We start from the raw sequence: 23,388 nt of genomic DNA, 5'->3' as shown, positions 1-23,388 counted from the left end.
GAGGGATTGCCTTGAGTGTGGTGGTCTCGGTGTTGAGGGGGCGTCATGCCACGGGAGCGTCCTGGAGTCTGGTGCAAGTGCAGGCGGCTTTGTGACTGTTCGGGCGGACAGGGACTGCAGAGAGAGGGACAAGCGGTCGTTGCAACTCTGGTCACATCACAGTGTAGTGTGTGAGTGGCCCGGACATTGGACTGATAGCTGTGGGTCTCCACATGTGCTGTGTGCTCTAGGGATTCTCACACGCCGCTGTGGTGGCTGTTTATGTTTAATTTTTAACGTAATTTTGTATCTTGTTGCTTTTTTTATATGACTGCATGGTAAAATCAAATTTCACTATACCTTCGGGTACACGTGACAATAAAGAACTATTGGACTTTTGCATGCACTGATCAGTGTCATTGTGGTGCTCTGAAAAACCTTGTCAATTATAAAATACCATTGAACCATTGGACACCATTTAGGTTCAAAGGACTTGGGTTCACATCACAAATACACGAGGCACAGCATTCATCCAACAAAGTTGAAGAAGTTTACTTACAAGATTTAAACTATTTAAATAATTAGATTTTATACATTTTGCTGCAAACAAGCAGGATGTCGGTGTAATTGTTATCTTGTCATGAAACAGCAATGCCATGGAATTCTCCTGACTAAAGGCAATCCTAATATGAACACAGACATTGATGCAGAAAGATCAATGTTAGCGCTTTAAGATATATCTCTTCCACTTTAAATCACAAGTACACAAAACATCATTAATATAATCTCCCCAATGTTAAAAAACACAAGTACACAATTAACATAATCTCTCCAGTTTTAAAAACACAAGTAGGTAATCTACATGCAATTTAACTATTATATGAATTTAGTTGTAGCAGGTTTTCAGTTTTCCTGATCCTTGCGGAAGAGGCTGCTCTCCTCACGGACTTTGGAGCAGCCGAAAATCACTTTAATCTTCTCCTTGGAGGTTGTGACTTTAGGATTATGTCTGCCTTTAATTACCACTCTGATAACCTGAGAGATCTAAAGGGAAATTCAAAAAGCCGATATTCTAGCGGCGAGTGATCTACAAATGATGCCGGCATTGTGGCCCAGCTCTTCCAAGATTCTCGACATCGCATTTTCTTTTTGTCTTCGCCAACAGATATTTTACGAGGGATAAACAGGACAATGGAGCCTCACTCATCGTCAACATTTCCCCTGGACGTCTGGTTTAATTGAAGACATAGCTGAGCATCTTGGCCCCAAACACCAATCTCGGTTGCTCAAACTCTAATGGATCTTCATTGGTTGATCCTCCGCCTTGCAGTCGGGGTCATATTTGTCTAATTCATCAAAGCCCAGCCTCTTTCACCAAATTGGCACTGGCTTTTGGGATATTCTTCAGTTTCTTAAACCCATGGGGCTGAGTGGTGCTTTCTGACTTTCCGATGGTCTTCCACAAGGTGCCACATGGGAGATTATTGGGCACAAATAGATCATGCGAGGTTTGGGGTAACATATTGGCACTGCGTGAGGATTGGTTAATGGATAGAAAATAGTGAGTTGGAACTGATGGACCAGTTCTCAGCTTGAGAGGTTGTGCCTAGTGGGTGGGGTGTTGCATAGATCTGTTTAAGTGTTTCAGCTGTTTACCAATAATATCAATTATGTGGTGAAGCTTCCAATGTAACACATCCAAGTCAAAGCAGCGACACAAAACTGGTGGCTGTGTGAGTTTTAAGGAGGATGCAGAGAGAATTCAGTGGGAGTCAGGCAGGGTAAGTGAATGGTTAAAAAATGTGAAGTTGGTCGCTTTTCTTGCTGGAGTGATTTTGACTTATTCTGGTACATTTTGTGCCGAGATTAATCTTCACAGCAATGCACTTGTTGTTAATCAACACTTTTTTTCAAAACTCTGCCTGTTTGTTGTTATTGCTTCTAATGGCCTTCACTCTCTGAATGAGCTGCCAGATTCGGTTTTCCTTTCTGTTTTTTCTTTGAATTATGTTTGTTGCTTGTTTTAGGCTTTGGTTTGTAGTTTAGTTTAGTTTAATTTAGTTTAGAGATTCAGCGTGGAAACAGGCCCTTCAGTGCCGACCAGCGATCCTCGCACATTAACACTATCCTACACCCACTAGGGACAATCTTTACATTTACCAAGCCAATTAACCTACAAACCTGTACGTGTTTGGAGTGTGGGAGGGAACTGAGGATCTCGGAGTAAACCCACCCAGATCACGGGGAGAACGTATGAACTCTGTACAGTCAGGATCCAACCCGGGTCTCCGGCGCTGCATTCGCTGTGAGGCAGCAACTCTGCCGCTGCGCCACCGTGACCACCTGTAGGAGGTCAAAATGTGAGGGTTTTTTTCCTCTCCCGTCTCCCACTGAAAAACTTGCCTGCCCTGAACCAGTGAGAGTTAGATAGAGTTCAGGAACGGGGTGCTGATTGGGGATGATCAGCCATGATCACATTGAGTGGCGGTGCTGGCTCGAAGGACCGAATGGCCTACTCCTGCACCTATTGTCTATTGTCTATTGTCTATTGTCTATTGAATCGACAAGACTAAGCTTAATGATACCAATTGTAATAATAGCACCAACTGAATTGATCTCACAAGTATGTTTTGGACACTGCCTTAGTCCTTACATATTGCTATGAACATGAGCTGTTGTCGTATGTCAGTTCATATGAGACCAATGACCTTCTCTATCATTTTTTTCTGTGTGACGTATCAAACAAGGAAGTTGGTTATTGAAACAATATTGGTTGTTTTGAATGGGTCTCATTTGTCATTATCCTGGATGATGGCCATGTGATGAAGCGTCATTTTCATTGTCTTGGATTTTGCTTTGGCTCTTTGACTGTGGACTATAGGATTTACTTGTGTTCAATTAACATTCTCTGGCATTCTTGTATGCACTTTCCATCAATACAATAACTTGACTTGTAGGTTCACTTGCCAGGTTTTCCATTTGAACTAGTTAATCTACCAGTCCAAACGGAAGCATGATCTAAAAAGCACCAAAATTGTAATGCCAGAATAGGTTTTTGGTTTAGAGATACAGCATGGAAACACGCCATTCTGCCCACCAATTCCATCCTGACCAGCGATCACTTGTTCACACTAGTTCTGTATTATTCCCCTTTCACATTCATTCCCCGCATGCTAGGGGCAATTTACAGAGGCCAATTGACCGACAAATCTTTGGAAAGTGGAAGGAAACCAGGGCTCCTGGAGAAAACTCACCTGGTCACAGGAAGAACATGTAAAGTCCACACATATAGCACCGGAGGTAAGGATCGAAATAGGTCTCTAGTGCAGTGAGGCAGCAGCTCTACCAGCTGCACCAGTGTGCTGCCCTGTAATGTAGTCACACAATACAATAAAACTTTATTTATCCCAGGAGGGAAATTTATATCACTGATTGCTCCATGTTTAATGATAAATTACAAGCTTCAGTCCATGATTTGGTCACTGCTGTTCATTGAGTTGTATTCTAAGCTTTTCATATGGACTTTAAGGTGTTCCGTTTTACCCTTCGAAAACATTTAAAAGACCCATGTCGAACAACCAGTGAAGAGACCAGGGTTAAGTAGCATTGCTTTATGAGATATTTCAAACTAATTGCTAAAATTGTGCTCATGGTTAATGGACAACTTCAAGTCAAGTCAATAGAGTTTATTGTCATGTCTCCCAGATAGGACAATGAAATTCTTGCTTGCAGCAGCACAACAGAATATAGTAAGCATAAATACATAACGGTTCAGTGTGTCTATAGAGCACAGACCATATATATACACATAAATAAACAGATAAAGTGCAATAGGCTGTCGCTTCCACAGAGAGCAATCATTTCACAATACAAAGTTCACAAACTGCTGGACAGTCATGTGTTAATTCTTACAACATGCTCTTTACTTTCTTCTTTCATTAACGGCTGATTTAAATTTTCTTCTTTCTTTTAAATGTTTTAACTGAGTATCAACAGAGGGCGATATTGCTCCTTGAATATTACTATCAGAAAGTTTGGGGAACTCGGTAGTTCCTTGTTGGTTGTGCTCATTTTCTCAGCATAATTTGGCTACACCCTGAACAATGGGTACCGGTATTGTGGTGAATAATTAACCCACAGCCATTGATTCCAATGCAGATTTAATTACATCTGGCCATTAGTGTTCAGACAGCACTAAACGCATCGCTGATTGGTACACACACAGACTTTTCAACCAGGTATAAGACCAGTGAAATGTTAAAAAGAAAATCAGCAATTTATGCAGCATTTTCCTTGTTTAGGAAAGCAAAAGACCTGACAAGTAATACGTGTTAAAGCAGTGTGTGGTCACAGTAGTGGACATGTTTACATCTTTGTCAACATACAGAAGACAATGACTGGGGACTCAATGCCCGTGCAGTGACCAGTTCTCTTGCTCTTGAAGAGCAGAGGAGATTGGAATTAGGAGCCAACTTCTTGTTGCGTATGGCGTGCACAGCCTAAAGTTGTAAGACAACTTGTTCTGTTTGATCTTCTGTTTGTGCATGCCAGGTTGATTGCATTTGTTGAAACAGGGTGGACCACGTGAAGGTTGCAATCTCCCACCCCAGGAGCCAACTTGTGTCAATGATAGACTCCAATCCTAAGGTGAGCATTATATGTTCACAAGTGCACAAGTTCACAAGTGATAGGAGCAGAATTAGTCCATTCGGCCCATTAAATCTACTCCGCCATTCATTCATGGCTGATCTATCTCTTCCTCCTAACCCCATTCTCCTGCCTTCTCCCCATAAACCCTGACACCCGTACTAATCAACCCGTGTTGAATGTTGTCCTTTTTTTTACTAACCTTGCCCTCCCTGTTGTGTGTTTGTTGCCCTAATGCAACACAGACTAGTTCATAACATCAACCGTTAAATAAGTAAGTGAACCACCTGAAAGAAAGAATCATCGGGCTAGATAGAGTCATCGCTCTATTCCCATCTTGCTCAAGTAACGCTCTTACTAGTCAGCCAGTATCCATTGGGCGCCACAATTTCTGATTCTGGGAAGAGACTTCTGGTATGAGGCACACTCCTTCTGAAACTATTTTAGGTTCAAGATCAATTTGAGAAAAATGACTTTGTAATATTAGTATCTTCTGCATTGCAGAGGTAAAAAAACTTCATATCAGCAATGCTCACTTTAAGTAAACTTTGGCAAGCATCAACAATCCATCTCAGTAGATAACTAGAGTCTCACCTTGTTCAGCAGGATCATGTGATACCCGCACTCCAGATTGACCACAGCCCTGTCGTGTTTTATCAGGACAGTTGGACAAGCTGAGGCCAGGCTCTGCATGGGTGTAATCTGCGGCTTCACGAATAAAGGCTTCGACTGTGGGAGTCACGGATGATGAAGGACTCCAACAGGATATCTGAGCGCTGACAAACACTCACTTGTTCAGCTGTGGTGGAGAAAAGAAGTCACCCTGAAAGGCACGGACCAGTTGTAATGGAGCTTTGAATGTCAGAAAACACTGAACTCAGCATCACTGCATCATCGTTAATGAAGGCTCAGAGTTTTTACTAATGATTTTGGAAGCTGGCTATTGCTGGCTGGATTTCAGTTTTGTGGCCATTCCGTATCGCACTGGCTTCACAGACTATTTTAGATGATAATAATTATTATTAAAATTGTATTGAAAACCTGAGCCGTGTACCCCGAGCAATTGGAGTACATATGGCAGGCTCCTTTTCTTGTAGAATTTTATCCACCATTTGGATTTTTATCAGATGCCTATTTCTTTTGAGATTAGCATGTAAAGGTATTAACAGTAAAGGTAATACCTTGTGCCGACTATTGCTGGTGGTTTCAATAAGTAGGAATAGATAGGGTTCAGCCATTTGAATTGAAGGAATTCACAGGCTTGTGTGCATGCAGTGTTAGTCAGAGAGTCATTGACAGATCTGGGATTGGGGGTGAATCTGTCATTACGTTCATTGACTAGACCCTACTTAAAAAATATTGACTTCGATTTTAGTAGGTTTTACACATCTCATAGTGTAAGAGACTTCAAACAACGTTTTTAATTCATGGCAACATTGAGAGTAGGCAAAGGTACAGCCCAGGCGTTGCATTCTGTTAAGGTCTGCTCTGCCGAGGACCCCTGCACTGAGCCAGCTGCAGCATTGTGTCTTTTGACCTTATTGTAGGCCTCGAGGGAGTGCAGTGTCAATGGGATCAGCACTCTTCATCAGGCCCTGGTGGCTGTGTGTGTCAGGGACATTGGACTGTGATTCTGGGCAGCCTGCCTGATCCATCCAGATCAAAGCTGTTGGGTGCGACTTGCTACAGTTATAGCGAGGCATCAGTTTGCACTTTGAGTTCTCCCTAATAATTAACTCTTGTAAGGAGTCCTTTAATATAGGTTTACATTTCCTCACTTCAACTTGAAAGAGAAAACCATCAGAAAACTATCTATCTCTGTGTGGATCTCCAGGAGTTGGGCAAAGTCCTGGTCAGCTCGACATAGGTTACCAAACCTACACCAAACCCAAACCTATTAGGAGCAGATGAGGGCATTCGTTCCAATTTGAGATACCAGCTATCAAGACAGATGTGTACAGCAATTCATTCTTCCCCCGTACAATTAAAGCATGGAATATTCTTCACTCTACCATAGTTACTCAGCCAAACGCAAGTAAATTTAAGGTAGCTCTTCTTCTCCAAGAATCCTTTTTTGCTTAAGTCCACTCTCCACCACCTCCAGTTAATTTGGAATATTTTGGAGGACCAAGAACCAAGAATGAATATTTCTGTTTTTTTCAAACTGCGGCAAATAACTTGTAGATTAAAATTGAGAAAGTTAATGACGATACTGAGAACAGTCTGTATTACAGTTGAGGAGATAATAAATGTCCCAAAACATATAAAGGTAGATAAATCTCTTGGGCCTGATCAGGTAGTTTCAAGGACACTGTGAGAAGCTAGAGATGAAATTGCAGGCATCTTGGCTGAGATGTATAATTATCAGTAAATATGGGTGAGGTGCAGGAAAACCAGAGGGTAGCTAATGTTGTGCCTCTATTTATGAAGGGGTGCAAAGAAAAGCTTGAGAACGTTAGACCAGTAAGCCTAACATATCTGAGAGATATCTGAGAGATAAGATAAACATGCGTTTGGAAAGACGGGGATTGCTTTGGGTATACAGAATTAGCTTAATGATAGGAAACAGAGGGTAGTAGTGGAAGGTTGTTTTGTGGACTGGAGGCCTGTGACTGGAGTGGTGTGTCAGGGCAGAGGACACTAAGTCAGGTGGGCATAGGTTTAAGATAGAGGGGAAATTTTAAAGGGTCAAAATGTTCTCACACAGGTGGTGGGTATATGGAATGAGTTGCCCGAATTTCATTCCTCCCAGGTTAAAATCTCCACTCTTGGACAACTTGCTCGTACATTTGTGAATGCCATGGAAAGCTTGCAACGATGAGATGATGAGGACATGGAGTGCTCTGGATCACTGTAGTATCTGGTGGCAACAAGATTCAGTGGGAAGCCTCAAATGTCACAAGCGAATTCCAAGTCTGCTTTCACTGGGGATAGGGATTCCAGCGCCAATCAGCATTTTAAACAATAGAGAGGAAAAACATCCCGAGTACAATATTTAAATTGCTCACATACAGGATTTTAATGGTTATATACCAATGAAAAGCTTGGTTAAAGACTGGGATTCCTATATTTATATAGCATCTTAAAGGACCTATTGCACGATTCTTGGTGCTACTTTTTGAAGTGTAGTAATTGCCCTCTAGAAGGGGAAAAAAAACCTGTCTATTCAGCAGCATCTGCAGAATATGTTCTTCCATAACATGTGGAAGCTAATGTTACTCATCAGATCAGTGACTCCTTAACTTTCCAATCAGTTTTGTTAGAACAGCATCACTGGCAAGGGAAGGATGGGGAAGAGTGTATATATACAGTTTAGACTCTCTCGGGTACATTCACAGCTAAAGAAACGACAGCTCAAAGTCTGAAAAACTAGAAGGTAAGCTCGCTATCCCACATTTTCTTTCTGATTCTTTAAGAATTAGTACTTCTATTTTTGCAAGCAAATTACAAGCTGTTCTCTTTTACCCAGATGTTAAAATCACATTCACTTTAACACTGGTACAGAATTCAAAATCAAAAAACTGCAGATAGTAGAATTCTGATACAAGAACAGAACGTGCTACAAATATTAAGCATGGTAGGCGGCCTCTGTGGAAAAATCACAGTTAATATTTCGGACCCAAGACCGTTCTGAATGGGGAAAAGAGAAGATCTTGTTTAATTCTCTCTTCCGGATCAGATTGAAGGTCCCATAGACTGCTCTTTCTACAGATGCTGCCTGACCTGTTGGGTGAGTGGGTGGGTGGGGGGGGGGGGGGGTGACAATCATTTTCTGTGTTTGTTTCTGAGGAATTCAATGGGATTATCTATGCCTCCTCAGCAAGGTTCACTAAGAAGATGGCTAGAAAGGTTGAGAGAAAGTGGGGTAGCACAGTGGCAGAGTTGCTTTACAGGTCACGAGACCCGGGTTTGATCCTGACTGCGGCTGCTGTCGGTACGGAATTTGTACATTCTCCCTATGACCGCATGGCTTTCCTCTGGGTGTTCCAGTTTCCTCCCACATTCCAAAGATGTGCAGGTTTGTAGGTCAATTAGCTTCTGCAAATTGTCCCTAGTGCATAGGATAGAACTAATGTACGTGTGATTGTTGGTGAGGCGTGGACTTAGTGGGCAGAGGGCTTGTTTCCATGCTGCATCTCTAATTTCTAAATTTTGAAAAGGGTGGAGGTTGTGTCCAAGAAGATGAAGGCTTCTCCCATTTGGCAATTAAAATATTTTGTTGTGATAAAATAATCCATGCTAATCCAATTATTCCAATTCATGCTTCTGAAATAAATTTTCCAGAGTAATCTATGAACTTCATCCCTGTAAACGTCACACCAATGGTTTTCTTCTACCAGTTTGAGCATCATGAAGTTACTTCTGCTGTTGGCCTGTGTGATGGTCTCTGTTTGGGCAGAGGTCTCCAACTCTATATTTGACTCATCATTAGATGAAGGTTGGAAGAGCTGGAAATCATTCCATCAGAAGCAATATGAGGAGGTAAGATGTTGTCCTTTTACTGACCAAGCTCTTGACTCAGAAACACCACAATGAGTTTAGTTTGCTGATAATCTGCTGCTTCTTTGCTTTGGTTGCTCATCAGAGCATGTTTATTATCAGTGCTGAACTAACTGCTTGTTTTACTTTATTCCCAATGTCAGTCATGGAAAGGAAATATAGTTCAAAATATGGTAGAATAAGGCAGTAAAGGAACCTAAGGTGACTTCTGATACTTTTGGTAGCCACCGCTATTCTGACTTCATAAATGATGCAAGACTCTCTAGCTCTATCACTCACACGGACAGTATGTTCCAGATTCCAACCACCATTTGTGTAAAAAATATTTTCCTCAGATCCCCTCTCAACCTCTTATTCCTCACTTTAAACTTATGTTCTCTGGCTTTCTTCACCTCTGCTATTTGGACAAAGTTTCCTATCTTCAACCCTTTCTCTGCTCCTCTTAATTGTATATCCCAGTCAAAACTGCCCCAGCTACCTCTGTTCCAAGAAAAACGAACACAATCCTTATCTTTCATAATTAAAATGCTCCATCTCGGGCAACATGCACCTTTCCAATGCAATATCATCCTTTATTGCGTAGAAACTGGATCTGCACACAATATTGCAATTGTACCTAACCAATGTTTTATAAATGTATTGCAACATCCCTGTTTTTAAAACCTATGCCCAGCTAATGAAAGCAAGGACCCATATGCTTTCTTGACCACCATATCAAACTGTGCTGCCATTTTCAAGAATCTTTGAACTTGTACACCGAGATCCGTCTGTCCCTCAATACTTCCTCATGCATTGTGTATGTTTGAGCCTTATTAGTTCTTCCAAAGTGCATCACCTCACTCTCTTCAGAATTCAATTCCATCTTACATTACCCGGCCCAATTTATCTACTGATCAGCACCATCTAAGACTACCACTCTCACTGTCAACCCCAGTAATCTTCATCTCGTCTGTAAACATACTAAACGTACCATATTAGAATGGTATTCATCTCATTAGGCCCTGTGGATTTATTTAACATTAAACCCATGAATACATCCTCCTTTTTAATGATCTAGTTGTAGAATTTCACTGCCCCTCCCTGAATTGCCCAACTATTATATCTTGGTTCCTTGGTGAACATATGTTGTTACTTTAAATTAACTTGTGTTTGCCTTGATTGTATTTATGCAGATTGTATTTATGCATTTGATTGCAAAGCGTGCAAACAAAAGCGTCTCCGTACAACTCGATACATATGTAAATATACCTAAACATTAATGTTATGGAGATGTTATAATTGGCCAACGTGTTCTTAGTTAGTCAGAGGTAAGTAATGATTGCCTGATCTAATGGCAGAATACTCTGTTGTCCAGCTGAAGTATTTCCCTACCAATCTCCATGAGAATCTCAGCTGCACTGAAGAGCATGGTTTAAAACTGTTGCAATGTCGTAGCTCCACACACATATGTATCTCAATGGAGGAGGATATTTTAAGGTTATTTTTCCATTCACTAGAAATCCAAATATGAATTTTGATTTAAGAAATGTTACAATATAATTTGTTTGTAGATTGTGATGTGGCCAAAGAACAGTTTTGCTTCAGTACCTTTTATCTCTAAAATAAAGCTTAAAATGAACCTAATTGATAAAATGAATTAGAATTTAACTTTGTTGTTTTATGTTTCAGAATGATGAAAATGATAGAAGAAAGATTTGGGAGAAAAGCATGGAATTCGTTACGAAACATAACCTAGAGCATTCAATTGGAAAACATACATTTACCGTAGGAATGAATCAGTTTGGAGACATGGTATGTACAGAGCCACCTGAAGCAGAATTAGCAGGAGATAATGGACCATTTGGCCCATCTGGTCTGTGTCAGCATTCATGATCCATTTGAGGATCCTTCCACCCTTCTTTCTCTAGTCTTAACTGACACTTCTTCTATACCCTTCCTGCTCAAAATGATCTCTTAAAGAGATCTGTGTTTACCCACTGACACTAAGCAGCAGAATATTCCACATACTAACCTGGTAAATAAGTCCATGATCAAATTCTTCCCTGGGTATATGAGTTCCTAGCTTGCATCATTGATTTGAATGCCCATTAGTGGAATCATTCTCTGTATTTCATAATTTCAAAATCTGTAATTTGCATCATAGGCTTCCTTTCTGCGGAAGGGAGAGGTCTAACTTGCTCTTTGATAGCTAATTATAAAGATCATATTTCACCTTCTTGTCCTCCTTCTTGAAAGCCGCAGATCTGGACCTTAGCGGAGAGTGAATCCCCTTGTTCATCGAAGGTTTCTAGTTCATATAAACCCTGATTATCTTTGCCAGAATGCAGTCTTTATGAAAATTCACTTGTAATACAATTTGAATCTATCTCTGCAGATATTAATAATAGATTTAATAAGGTCTCTGGTTTATTCATCTTCTAGACCATGAAGGAGTTTGCACAACTTCTTAATAAATTCAACAAAAAAGAAACGGGGAACTCGACTTATAAAGGGTTTACAGCTCAGGCCAACACTGAACTTCCATCCTTTGTTGACTGGCGTCCTAAAGGCTATGTTACTCATGTGAAGGATCAGGTAAGAAGGGATGATGGACTCCATTGATTATTAAGGTGTGAAAGTTTGAAGAATTGTTGGTGAAAGACTTTGTCGCAAACCTAACCATTACACATTGCAAAATGTTTTCCATTCAAGTTTATCGAGACATTTTAGGTAGTCAGACATCATTTTCAATGCATAACAGTGACTTGCAAATAAATTGCATTTTTAATGCAGTGGAACAAACCACTTCTGGAGTAAAGTTCACTGTGAACCATAGCAGGGTTTACTGAGCCCAATGTTGCTGTTGTTACCGATGGTTCCTCAGGATGAACTGGCAACCAAGGAGGAACAATTCTTGGAATGAAGTGCACCCATAATCAGGCTTGCTGACAGTTTTTGGGGGCAGAATCCTCAGCATGTTTTAGGAAATGGCCTTTCAAAATCTGCAAGGGTCAGACTGCACGGGATCTGAAACATTTAACATTTCAGCAAGGATTTCAGTCGGTGACTAGGAACATGGCCCGTTTTATCATAATCAATTTGATTTATTTTTTAACGTTTTAATTATTCACTAATGTGATTAAGCAGTTTTAAGTAACAACTTCACTAATTCTTTTTTATTCTCCCCATATTCTCATCAACATCCCTAAAGAGTTATGCTGGGGACAATTTTCAGTGACAATGAAGAAACCTTCAGCTCTTTGGGATGTGGGAGGAAATTGGAGCACCTGGAGGAAACCCACCTGGTCACAGGGAGAACGTGCAAACTCCACACAGGCAGCACAGGAGGCCAGGATTGAACCTGGGTTGTTAGGAGCTGTGAAGCAGTAGCTCTACAATCTCTGCCACTGCACTGTCCTGGTGGCACGATTAAAATTAGGATGGCCAACAATCGGAACCGGAAACTCCTCTCAGAGTTATCGGACTAGAGAAGTCACTCAGGGGCTGGGAGGAAAGGCAAGGAAGGCGGTCTTAAAATGGAGGCATTCCCCGTATGTGTATGACATAGGTCAGCAAGAACATGAGTGATGAATGCATGGTTTTCCATTGAGCATTGGAGACTGTTTGACTGAAAGATAGTAACCCTATGGTTATATTCATCATTGTTGAGAGTGGGTGAGAAAGAAGACCATATGAGATGAAGCAGTTGGCAGTTGATACTATGCCCCTACTGATCAAGTCAAAGTCTCCTCTGTGTTTTTAACTCCATGATACCCTGAGCTCCAGTTGTTGGACTTCGACAAAGGTTTCAAAGCATCGCAAGCATCTTTATCCCAAAGTGATTCTTTATTTTACAGGGACAATGTGGCTCCTGCTGGGCTTTCAGTACAACCGGTGTTCTCGAGGGGCAGGTGTTTAAGAAAACTGGAAAGCTCATTTCCCTCAGTGAGCAGTACCTGATGGACTGCAGCAGAGAGGTGGGAAACCATGGCTGCAAAGGTGGATACAAAGTGCAATCCCTTCTATTTATCAAAGAAAAAGGCATCAGTTCAGAGCAATCCTATCCTTACACTGCAAAGGTAACTTTCTTTCCTCTTTAAGGTGCCCAACAATGTTTGTGTTTCTGAGAATGAGGACTGGCCTTCAAATGGCAGAGAGGACTTTCACCTCATAGTCAAGCTGGGATGACTTTCCTTACCAACGTTAAATAATGTTCATAATGTATACATTAATGCACAAATAGGCCTAGATAGTGAGTGTAGAGAGGATGTTTCGAGTAGTGGGACAATCTATGATCAGAGGGCACAGCCTCAGAATAAATGGATGTACCTTTAAAAAGGAAATGAGGAGGAATTTCTTTAGTCAGAGAGTGGTGAATCTGTGGAATTCATTGCCATAGATGGCTGTGGAGGCAAGTCGTTGGGTATTTTTAAAGCGGAGATGGGTAGGTTCTTGATTAGTAGGGGTATCAAAGATTATGTGGAGAAGACAAGATAATGGGGTTGAGGGTGAAAAATTGCTCAGACATGTTTAAATGGCGGGGCAGACTCCATGGGCCGAAAGGCCTAATTCTAATCATCTGTTTTATGGTCTCTATATATCCACGCAATTATAAATTTTTCATACAATATTTAAAAATAATATCTAGTAATGATATTATTGTAATAAAAATAATTAATACGGATTTAAGCTGCAGGAAGGTGAAGGACATGGTGTGCCTAGGATTTCCTTGGCATGAGTGTTCTTTGACTGCTATGAAGCTGTCCACAGCTGCTCTGATTTGACCTGTCCCATGGAAACAGCCTTTAATCTTAATTTCCAAATACGATGTGAGATGAATGATATCAGAGACGATATCTCAATTCTTTCTGCTGCTGAGGTGACCCAAAACGTCGCCTATTCCTTCTCTCCATAGATGCTTCCTCACCTGCTGAGTTTCTCCAGCATTTTTGTCTACCTTAAATAGAGAGAAAAATCACTTGTGTTACTCCATGGTGATAATGAGCTTCCTTTAAATTGTTGGATTGGTGATTTGTGTGAGAGCACTTTGCTCTGATTGCATTTAACTTCAAAGGCGAATCTCGCAGGACTGTTAGCAAATGTAAAAAGAATCACACATGGTGGTTCTCCTATTTGTGCAGCGTGATGCCATGAACAATCAGTGATAAGTGTGTGTAAAGTGATGGGATTTACTGACCTAATGCAACCAGCAGTGTGTAGTTAAAGAATAACAGAAGATTTAGCTCACGTTGTGCTAAACTCCTTTTCCTCCTCTTTATTGCACAATCTGATTCCACTAGACTTGCTCTCTTATTATGACACAGGAGGTGGCCAGTCAGTGCATTATGTCGGCACTCCTGGACCCATCTTTCCCACTCCTTATCCCTGTAGCCCTACAACTTCTCCTTCACGTGATCATCAACTCCCATTTGGTTACTCGGGACCATCGGGAGAGCTGGTCATAGTATGTGGTCTTTTGAAGAATTTATTACAAAGATGCAAGTTGGACATATATTAGGGGAGTAGGATTTTAGTTTTAGTTTTTAGTTTTAGAGATACTGCGCGGAAACAGGCCGACTATCGATCCCCGCACGATAATACTATCCTACAGACACTAGGGACAATTTATACCTTCACCAAGCCAATTAACCTACATACCTGTACGTCTTTGGAGTGTGGGAGGAAACTGAAGATCTTGGAGAAAACCTGTGTGTTCACGGGGAGAAGGTACAAACTCCGTACAGAAAGCACCCATAATCGGGAGTCGCTGCAAGCGCTGTAAGGCAGCAACTCTACTGCTGCGCCACCGTGCTGCCCACAAATATTGGAATGCATGCTTCAATTAATAAGTATTTAGGCATTGGGAAGGTGAAGAACATTGATATGCCTAGAATTTCCTCAGGCCCTGAGAGATGTCTTCTTAATTGCCTGCTGCAAATTTGTCCATGACTGTTTTGCTTGGACATGAGAAAATTCAGTCGTGTTCGAAACCCGAGGCTGAACCGAGTCCAGATGAAGGGAGGGCCCTTCTTTGCACACAGGATGTTGGGTAAATTGGGGGTTGTTTGTGGTGTGGAGTGGGAGGGAGTTATGGGGACTGATGCGGGCCAAAGAGAGAGACCTGGTTGGAGAGGGCCCTGGACAGAAAAGAAGTTGGTGAGTCTCAGATTCAAGCGATGGGTAGTAATGCGACCTATGACTGCGGTTGAGGGGTGACGTTGAGTCTGGGCGGAATGGTGAAAGGCAGTAAGAGGGGCGTCAGTTTGCTTGTGGTTGGAACCTCATGTTGGGTTAATGAGGGGTGAGCACAGCAGAGGAGGTGGGTCTGATGTTTGGGGAGAGGGGCAAGGGATTGGTACCGTAGTGTGGATGTTGATGAGCCAGTTAATAAATAACAAAGGGAACCTACCCGTGTTAGATTCCCAATGCTGGGCTTGAACTTGCTCATGGAAGCCCCCTTTGAATCGAGCAGCCACAGAACACAGTTGGGTTGTGAGTGACCAACAGAAGGTGCAATTGACATCAACAGGCTTTACATTCTTCCTGCAATACTCCAAAGCCATGCTGCTGCAGGAATGAACACCATTTATTGTTGAACCCACACAGTAAACTGCTCAGAGGAACTGCTAATTGTTATAGAGTCATCAAGTGATACAGTCCTGGAATAGGCCCTTCAGCCACCATGTCTGTGCTGACCCATTTACTAATCTCACTTTATAACTCTCCCATTCCAATCCCCCAGAATCCCCCAGATTCTACCACTCACCTACACACTCGGGCCAATTTACAATGTGATTAATTTACCAATCGGCACATCATGGGAGGGAATGGGTGAATGTGCATACTCCACTTAGACAGCACCCAAGACCAGAACTGAACCTGGATCACCAGGAGCTGCAAAACAGTAATCCTATGATTGTCCATAAAACATCAAATTTCACGCGGTGCTGAAGATGGCAGCATTGTGCCAGTAAATAACTTAACAGTAACCCCCCTGGCCAAAAGGAGAGGAGATTGTTATCTGACAAATCTGCAGTTGAGGAAGGTTTTTAGGTGCCAGATAAATGACAAATTTGCTGCAAGTGCATTTCCCTCCTGAAGCAATTTAACACACGTGGAAACACCAACTCTAAATGAGATGGTGACAAGGGATCGTTGAATTCAAAACCTCGAAGTGCTGGGAAATCTTTTTCTTCTCAAACAGTCCCCGTGGTTCAAGGATAAATTGTTTCCAGTCTGGTCTGTGGGTTCTGAGGTGGCTGAACAGACCCTTTTGGGAAATGTAGACTCTTTCTACAGGTGAGACCAGATGGGGCCAGATGGGGCCACCCTTTCTACAGGTGGGGCCGAACTAAATGGCATGAAAGAAAAACATATCAATATCTTCACGAGGCAACTAAAAGCAGCAATGGAATGTGCTGGGTTTGGTGGAGTAACCTCTTGCACTCTGTTTCCTAAAAAGCCTGAAATCAAATGTGCGTCATCGGCTACTGATTATTTTTCTTTCAGGACGGGGAGTGCAAAGTCAACAGAAACGATAATGTTGCCACGTGCAAGGGTGTCAGGATTATTCAGAAAAATTCGGAGACAGATTTAGCCACAGCAGTGGCCACAGTGGGACCGATCTCGGTTTCTATCGATGCAGAGCACAGGTCGTTCATGCTGTACAAATCAGGTGAGAGCCAGGGTGTCAGGAAGTCCCGCTGCAGGGCACACCACAGGGCATCTTCCAGTGGAGATGAATACAAATATGAGGCCGGCGGGCTAGTGCCGTGTTTGATCTAATTCAGTGCTGTTGCTAAAGCAGCCTCTATCTTGCCCTGCTGCTGGGAACTCTGAAACCCCCATCCCAAAGGGGCCAGATCATGCTGACCAGGCCCTCTGCTTGGCCCTGAAGTGAATAGTCCTGTCTTGTCCCTTGGATCCAGTGGCCTGGTCTGGGCAACGGTTGGGTTCAGGTGGCAGAGCTGGAGGGGGACTTCGGCAAGAAGCCTCATTGATTTAGATAGGTTTAAAATATCTCCAACATCACTTAACAACTGTTAATATTGAAATAACTATATAAAAAGTTCTAACTATTTAGAACTATAAACACATGTTGAAAACTACAAATGTAAATAAACCCAAAATGATTTAAAGGTAACTATACTCTGTCCAGTCAGTCCAAAAATCAATAGGAATTCAAGTGGGTCTGGCCCAGGATCTTCATGTTATGGAGCAGAATTAGGCCATTCGTCCCATTGAGTCTACTCTGCCATTCAATATTGGCTGATCTATCATTCGCTTCACATTCTCCTGCCTGCTTCCCACTAACCTCACAATAATCTTGGGGGGGGGGGGGGGGGGCGGGCGTGTGGGGGGATAGGGATGGGTGAGATTACCACATGCCGCACTGAAGCCCCAGCACGAATCAGCCCTGCAGTGGAACCCAACAGTGTCCCGGAGGTGTTAGAGGTCCTGGACCCGTGTCTGCAACAGCAAATCTGTGGGTGTTGACCAGCTGCAGCCCCAGTGTTTGGCACTGGAGGTGCTGCTGCAATGGTGGGTCCCAGATGTTTCTCTGAGAGCTCCCTCCCATCGGCCATCCTTCTAGAATGCAGTTAATATTCCCAGCCACTCACAGTGCTTTCCCAAAGGATGCCCCCTCTTTGTTTAACCCCCACCACCCCAGCCCTTCCTATCATTTTCCCGACAATTTATTTCCCCTGATCAACTCCTTGAAAAGATCAATTGCCAAGCTTCTCCCCCATCATCTTCACAAAGGAAGACATCCAAGCTGCTGGCCAAGTGCTCTGCTCTCTGCATTGTTTCCAGCGCAAGGGATGAAAGGATGCATTAAGTATGCGAGGGCTGTTCTATCAGGCTAAACATGGTGGGCCTCATGGGCAATAGAGTAAGGGTTGCCACTCCAGTGTAACAATATCTTCTCCTCTCCAGGTATATTTTATGAACCTCGCTGCAGTTCTGACCAACTGGATCATGAGGTGTTGGCCGTTGGGTATGGGACTGAAAATCAGAAGCCCTATTGGATTGTTAAAAACAGGTACATCAATGAGGACAGCTTTGGTGCATTCAATGCCCAACAACACCTTCAAATTCAAACTGTAGTACTACACCACTGCAACCTTCCATTCATGTATAGTTAAAGGGCGGCACAGTGATGCAGCTAATACTGCACCAGCAACTCGGGTTCAATTCTGACTTCTGTTTGGAGTTTACAAGTTCATCCTGTGATTGCGTGGGTCATCTGTTTGCTCCAGTTTCTCCCCATGCACCAAATTGGCTACTGTAAATGACTCTTGTGTAGGTGAGTGGGAGAATTGGGTGTGGGTTGGTAAATGTCGAGAAGAATGGGGGGTATATTAAATATAAAATGGTGTAAGTATTGGACGTGTAAATGGGTGGTTGAAGTTGGCATAGACTTGAGCTGGGAGTGGAAGATTGTGAACTACAGTACTATCTCTCCAGCATGAACTCAAGCAATCTGTCTCCATAGCACCTTAACTAGTTCCAATTCTGCAGTGGTTAATATCTTTACCACCTTTATGACCCCCGCTCTCTCTGCCCATTATCTAAAATGTAACTAATTTTAAAACTGTATGACAATCTGTTTAACCAGATCATTAATGCATACTTTTTTGTACCATTTAGTTGGGGGACAAGTTGGGGCATGGAAGGATATGTCCACATGTCCAAGGATATGGATAACAACTGTGGAATTGCAACCGATGCGATTTATCCAGAGGTGTGATGCTTGCATGTGATGGATGGAGACAGCGAGAATCAGAATCCAGTCACCTGACGCTATTGAAGCAATGTATTATTGATAATCGCATAGCCATGCCTTGCCTATCTAATTTTAAGCTCTATGAGGATAAAATAAAGTGCATGTAAACATTCCCGTTGGAAGGATTGTAAACAGTTTTTAGAATCAGTGTAATAGTTCCTGCATGTGCTTCAATTTCTTTGTATGTTTTATACTCATTTAATATTATTTTAATACAGTTCATAACCCTTAATGGCGCGTTGCAGTAATCTAATAAATGTTATTACTTGTCAATTGGAGACTGCTTGTTTATGTAACCACAGGTAAAATAAGTTGCACCATTCAAACTTTTCCCAGACCCCTGGCTTTCGTCCAGTGTCAACATAGAACAGCACAGCTCAGGATAGGGCCCTTTGGCCCATAATGTTTGTGCCAAACAAGATGCCTAGCTAAAATGATCTCATCTGCCTGTATATGATCCATATCCCACTATTCCCTACAGTTCCTTTTGCCTATCTAAAAGCCTTTTTAATGCCACTATTGTATCCTCCTCCATCACCACTCCTGGCAGAGCATTCCAGGCCCCCACCACTGTATTTAAAAAAAACCTGCCGCTCACATCTCCATTACATTTCCCCCCTTTCATGTTATAGCTATGTCCTCAATTGTTGGACATTTCTACATCTTTTTACAAATCAATTGGGGTGGCACAGAAGTGCAGCTGGTAGTGCTGCTGCCTCCCATAGTCAGAGTCCTAGGTTCAATCCTGACCTCGGGTACTGTATGTGTGGAGTTTGCACGTTCTTTCTGTGCCTGCCTGGGCTTCTTCCAGGTGGTCACATTTCCACTCTCATCCCAAAGACATACAGGTTTGTAGGTTAATTGGCCTCTGTATATTAGTATAAATGCGTCTAGTGTGGAGGGAGGATGCAAAAGTTGGATAACATAACACTATTGTGAACATGTGATTGATGGTCAGCATAGAATTGGTGGGCCGAAGGGCCTGTTTGCATGCTGTATCTTTCAATCAATCTGTATAAAACAGACCCAATTGAAGCTCAAAAAGTGAAGAATGCATTAACATTTTAAGGGGCCCTTTGACTTTCCTGCTGGTTAAAGGCAACCGTCTATGAGATGAATCTTTCACCCCCAGAGCCTACAGCGTGTTGCTAGGTTATGAAGTTGCCAGGTTATGAGGTTGTCCGCCCCAGCTACAAGGTGAAGATGCCAGTTGTGTCAGATAAACCCCGATTGTTCTCGAATGAGCCGCCATTTGGACTGCATGGCAGGGAAACTTGCTGGGACATTCAGAGCCAATTACAATGGCTGGTCTACACCAGGCAACGGCACCCACACACCCAGAATGGCATTAGTGAACCCGATAAAATAATTCACTGGTTTCAACATTATTGAAACAATTTCATTTCTATTGAATCCATATTATTAATTAACTAAATTTTAGCGTCAAGTCTGCCTTGGGGGAATATATTTTAACCACTGCTCTGCCACGAGTATATTGATTGGAGATTCATCAACGCCAACATGATATGGCGTTTGCATGTATATTTAGTGGCACGGTGGTGTAGCTGGTAGAACTGCTGCCTTGCAGCTCCAGTGACTCTAGTTCAATCCAGATCTCTGATGTGGAGTTTACGTTTTACTTTCTGAATGTGTGGGGTGCTCCAGTTTTCTTCTGCATCCCAAAGAGTGCAGGTTGGTAGGTTAATTGGCTGTTGTAAACAAAACCCAAGTGATGGTAGATGGCAGGCGTTGATGAGGCATAAAAGAAAGGAGGGACGCGTTGGAAATACACAGCAGGTCAGGCTGCATCTGTGGAAGAATTAATGTCGCAGGTCAACAAACCACCATTGTGTACTGGTGCTCAGTCTCATGACTCTCTCCCTGCAGATCGTTTCCATTTCTCTTGTGAAGGGCAAAGGGGAAAGAGCAGGGGATGGGACTGAGCGGATGGATCAGCCAGCACCAAGTGCAGAAACAAAAGTCTCCTTTGCCAGAACAATTTTATAAAACATGTGAAATTTCAATTTAGATCCCATTCTCTTCCAAGTTAAAGTATGAGGGTGGGGTGTTGCAAGCTGATATTGAATTCACTGTGGATGTTGAGGTGGTGTGGGGACTGATGCAAGACTGTAAAATTGGCAGAAAGTTGTTCCAACTCATCAGTGGTGTTCACTCCACTGTGATTGGCGGGTAGTGCACAATCTCTACAGGGAGGGGTCTTCAATTAGTACATCTTAACAGTCCAAAGGAAAGGTGTTGACTGATTCACATGGGTAATGGGCCAATATATAAGATGGACTCTCTTATACATCAGCGAGACCAAACGTAGACTGGGCGATCGTTTCGTTGAACACCTTCGCTCATTCCGTCTGAACCTACCTGATCTCCCGGTTGCTAAACACTTTATTCTCCTTCCCATTCCCACACAGACCTTTCTGTCCTAGGTCTCCTCCATTGTCAGAGTGAGGCTATACGCAAATTGGAGGAACGGCATCTCGTATTACGTTTGGGCAGCTTATAGCCCAGTGGTATGAATATTGATTTTTATCTAACTTCAAGTAACCCCGGCATTCGCTCTCTCTATCCCTCCCCCATCCAAGTCGCACCAGCTTCTCGTTGTCACCCATCTAACAGCTAACAATGTTTAAGAAAGAACTGCAGATGCAGGAACAATTGAAGGTAGACAAAAATGCTGCAGAAAGTCAGCGGGTTGCCTTACCCGCAGCCTCACCAGCTGAGTTTCTCCAGCATTTTTGTCTAACAGCTAACAATGGCCTGTTTCTTTTATCATCATTACTTTCTTGCATATCTTTCATTCATTGTTCTTTATCTCTACATCATCATCTATATCTCTCGTTTCCCTTATCCCTAACTAGTCTGAAGAAGGGTCTCGACCTGAAACGTCACCCATTCCTTCTCTCTGGAGATGCTGCCTGACCCGCTGAGTTACTCCAGCTCTTTGTGTCCATCACTGTATTGAATGTAATATTGGCCTGCTTTAAGGAAATTGACAATTAAATCTAAAAACAAGTTAGGGAGCTCACTTATTTCAACAAAAACAGAATGTTATAGACTCATTCAGCATGGAAACAGGCATTCGGCCCAACTTCTTCATGCCAACCAATTGGTATCTATGTTAATCTCTTAAACCTGCATTTGACCCTATCCCTCTAAGCCTTTCCAATCCATTACCTGTCCAAATGTCTTTTAAATATTGTCATTGTACCTGACTCAAACCTTTCCTCTAGGAGGCCATTCAATATACCCACTACCCTCTGCATGGAAAGACTGCCCTTTAGTTTCTATTAAATCTCTCCTCTCACCTCAAACCTATGTCCTCTGGTTCTTGATCACCAATGCTGGGAAAAAGATTATATGCATTCACCCAATTCATGATTCAAGATTTTGGGCAGCTCGATAAAATCACAGCTCAGTTTCCTACACAGCAGGGAATAAAGTTCTAAGCTGCCCAACCACTCTTTATAATTCAGTTCCTTGAGTCCTGGCAGCAACATCCATGTAAATAATATAGAAGCAAGGAATTGCAGATGCTGGTTTACCAAAAAAAAACACAATGTGCTGGAGTAACTCAGCGGGTCAGGCAGCATCCCTGGTGAACATGGATAGGTGAAGTTTTGGGTCAGGACCCTTCTTCGGATTGATTGCACGTGGGGTGGGGGAAGAAAGCTGGACAAGCATGGCAGGCAATACGTACACAGAAGGGGAGCAGTGAGAGAGGGGACAAAGCATGGCAGGTAATAGGTGCACAGGGGGGAAATCCTTGTAAATCTTTAAAGCACTGTAAAGCACTTTTTCCAGCTTAATTACATATTTTCTGTAACAAGCTGACTTGTTGAGTTGTGGATAATCACCCTACCCAGGACAATGCTAAACAAGATCCCCAGGGCAGGTTCAATGCTGCAATAATCCTCCATTGCCACATCAGTTCCCCCATTGTAAGTTTAGAAGAGGAGATTGTCACTGGTGAGTGTGAAGTGTTCAGCCTCAATCGCGCTACAACAGAGACCGTACATAAGTGTAGCAAGGCCGGGACAGCATCTAATAAGTAAATCTAATTTGAATTGATAAGTGGCAAGTACCACTCTCAGCACACACGTTTCAGATAATGACCATCAACAGTCTAAACAACTCCTAAAGTGACTGGAGGTAGCAGGCCCCGGAGCCTGTGGAACTGTGCCAGGTGTGAATGTGCATCTTCAGAAGAGAAACCACTCCCCTTCACCTCAAAAATAGCTAACTGTGGATTGTGAATATCATAAGACTGTAAGACATAGGAGTAGAATTAGGCCATTCAGCCCATCGAATCTACTCATAAAACTACGCATCTACTCATAAGATCATAAAACGGATTAGTTGCAAATGGTGCAGATGAGCACATTTGGCAGGAGAAGGATGTCTCCCTGAAAAATATACCCTTCCGCACCACTTGATATCTGCTATCACTTGCCAGCATTGTGACTGCTTCACCTGTCAGT

The 23,388-nt window shown here is 42.5% G+C and overlaps 1 protein-coding gene across 1 annotated transcript; it reads left to right on the top strand.

The window, feature by feature from the left end:
• The first annotated feature begins 8,979 nt into the window (after positions 1 to 8,979).
• Positions 8,980 to 19,042, top strand: LOC116989363 (cathepsin L1-like). Its single transcript, XM_033046686.1, has 7 exons — positions 8,980 to 9,108; positions 10,795 to 10,917; positions 11,548 to 11,700; positions 12,963 to 13,184; positions 16,615 to 16,780; positions 18,043 to 18,148; positions 18,757 to 19,042. The coding sequence occupies exons 1-7, from the start codon at positions 9,007 to 9,009 to the stop codon at positions 18,854 to 18,856; spliced, it is 972 nt and encodes a 323-aa protein (XP_032902577.1). The 5' UTR covers positions 8,980 to 9,006; the 3' UTR covers positions 18,857 to 19,042.
• The last annotated feature ends 4,346 nt before the right edge of the window (positions 19,043 to 23,388 follow it).

This window comes from Amblyraja radiata, chromosome 29, assembly GCF_010909765.2.
Source record: "Amblyraja radiata isolate CabotCenter1 chromosome 29, sAmbRad1.1.pri, whole genome shotgun sequence".
NCBI classification, from domain to species: domain Eukaryota; kingdom Metazoa; phylum Chordata; class Chondrichthyes; order Rajiformes; family Rajidae; genus Amblyraja; species Amblyraja radiata.
This window is presented reverse-complemented; position numbering and strand designations above follow the sequence as displayed.

What these genes read in the sequence shown, in the direction of transcription:
- LOC116989363 (XM_033046686.1), top strand. Translation starts at nt 9,007, where the DNA reads ATGGTCTCTGTTTGGGCAGAGGTCTCCAACTCTATATTTGACTCATCA. An exon ending in TGAATCAGTTTGGAGACATG is followed by an intron (nt 10,918 to 11,547) that starts GTATGTACAGAG and finishes TTCATCTTCTAG; the next exon opens with ACCATGAAGGAGTTTGCACA. An exon ending in TATTGGATTGTTAAAAACAG is followed by an intron (nt 18,149 to 18,756) that starts GTACATCAATGA and finishes TGTACCATTTAG; the next exon opens with TTGGGGGACAAGTTGGGGCA.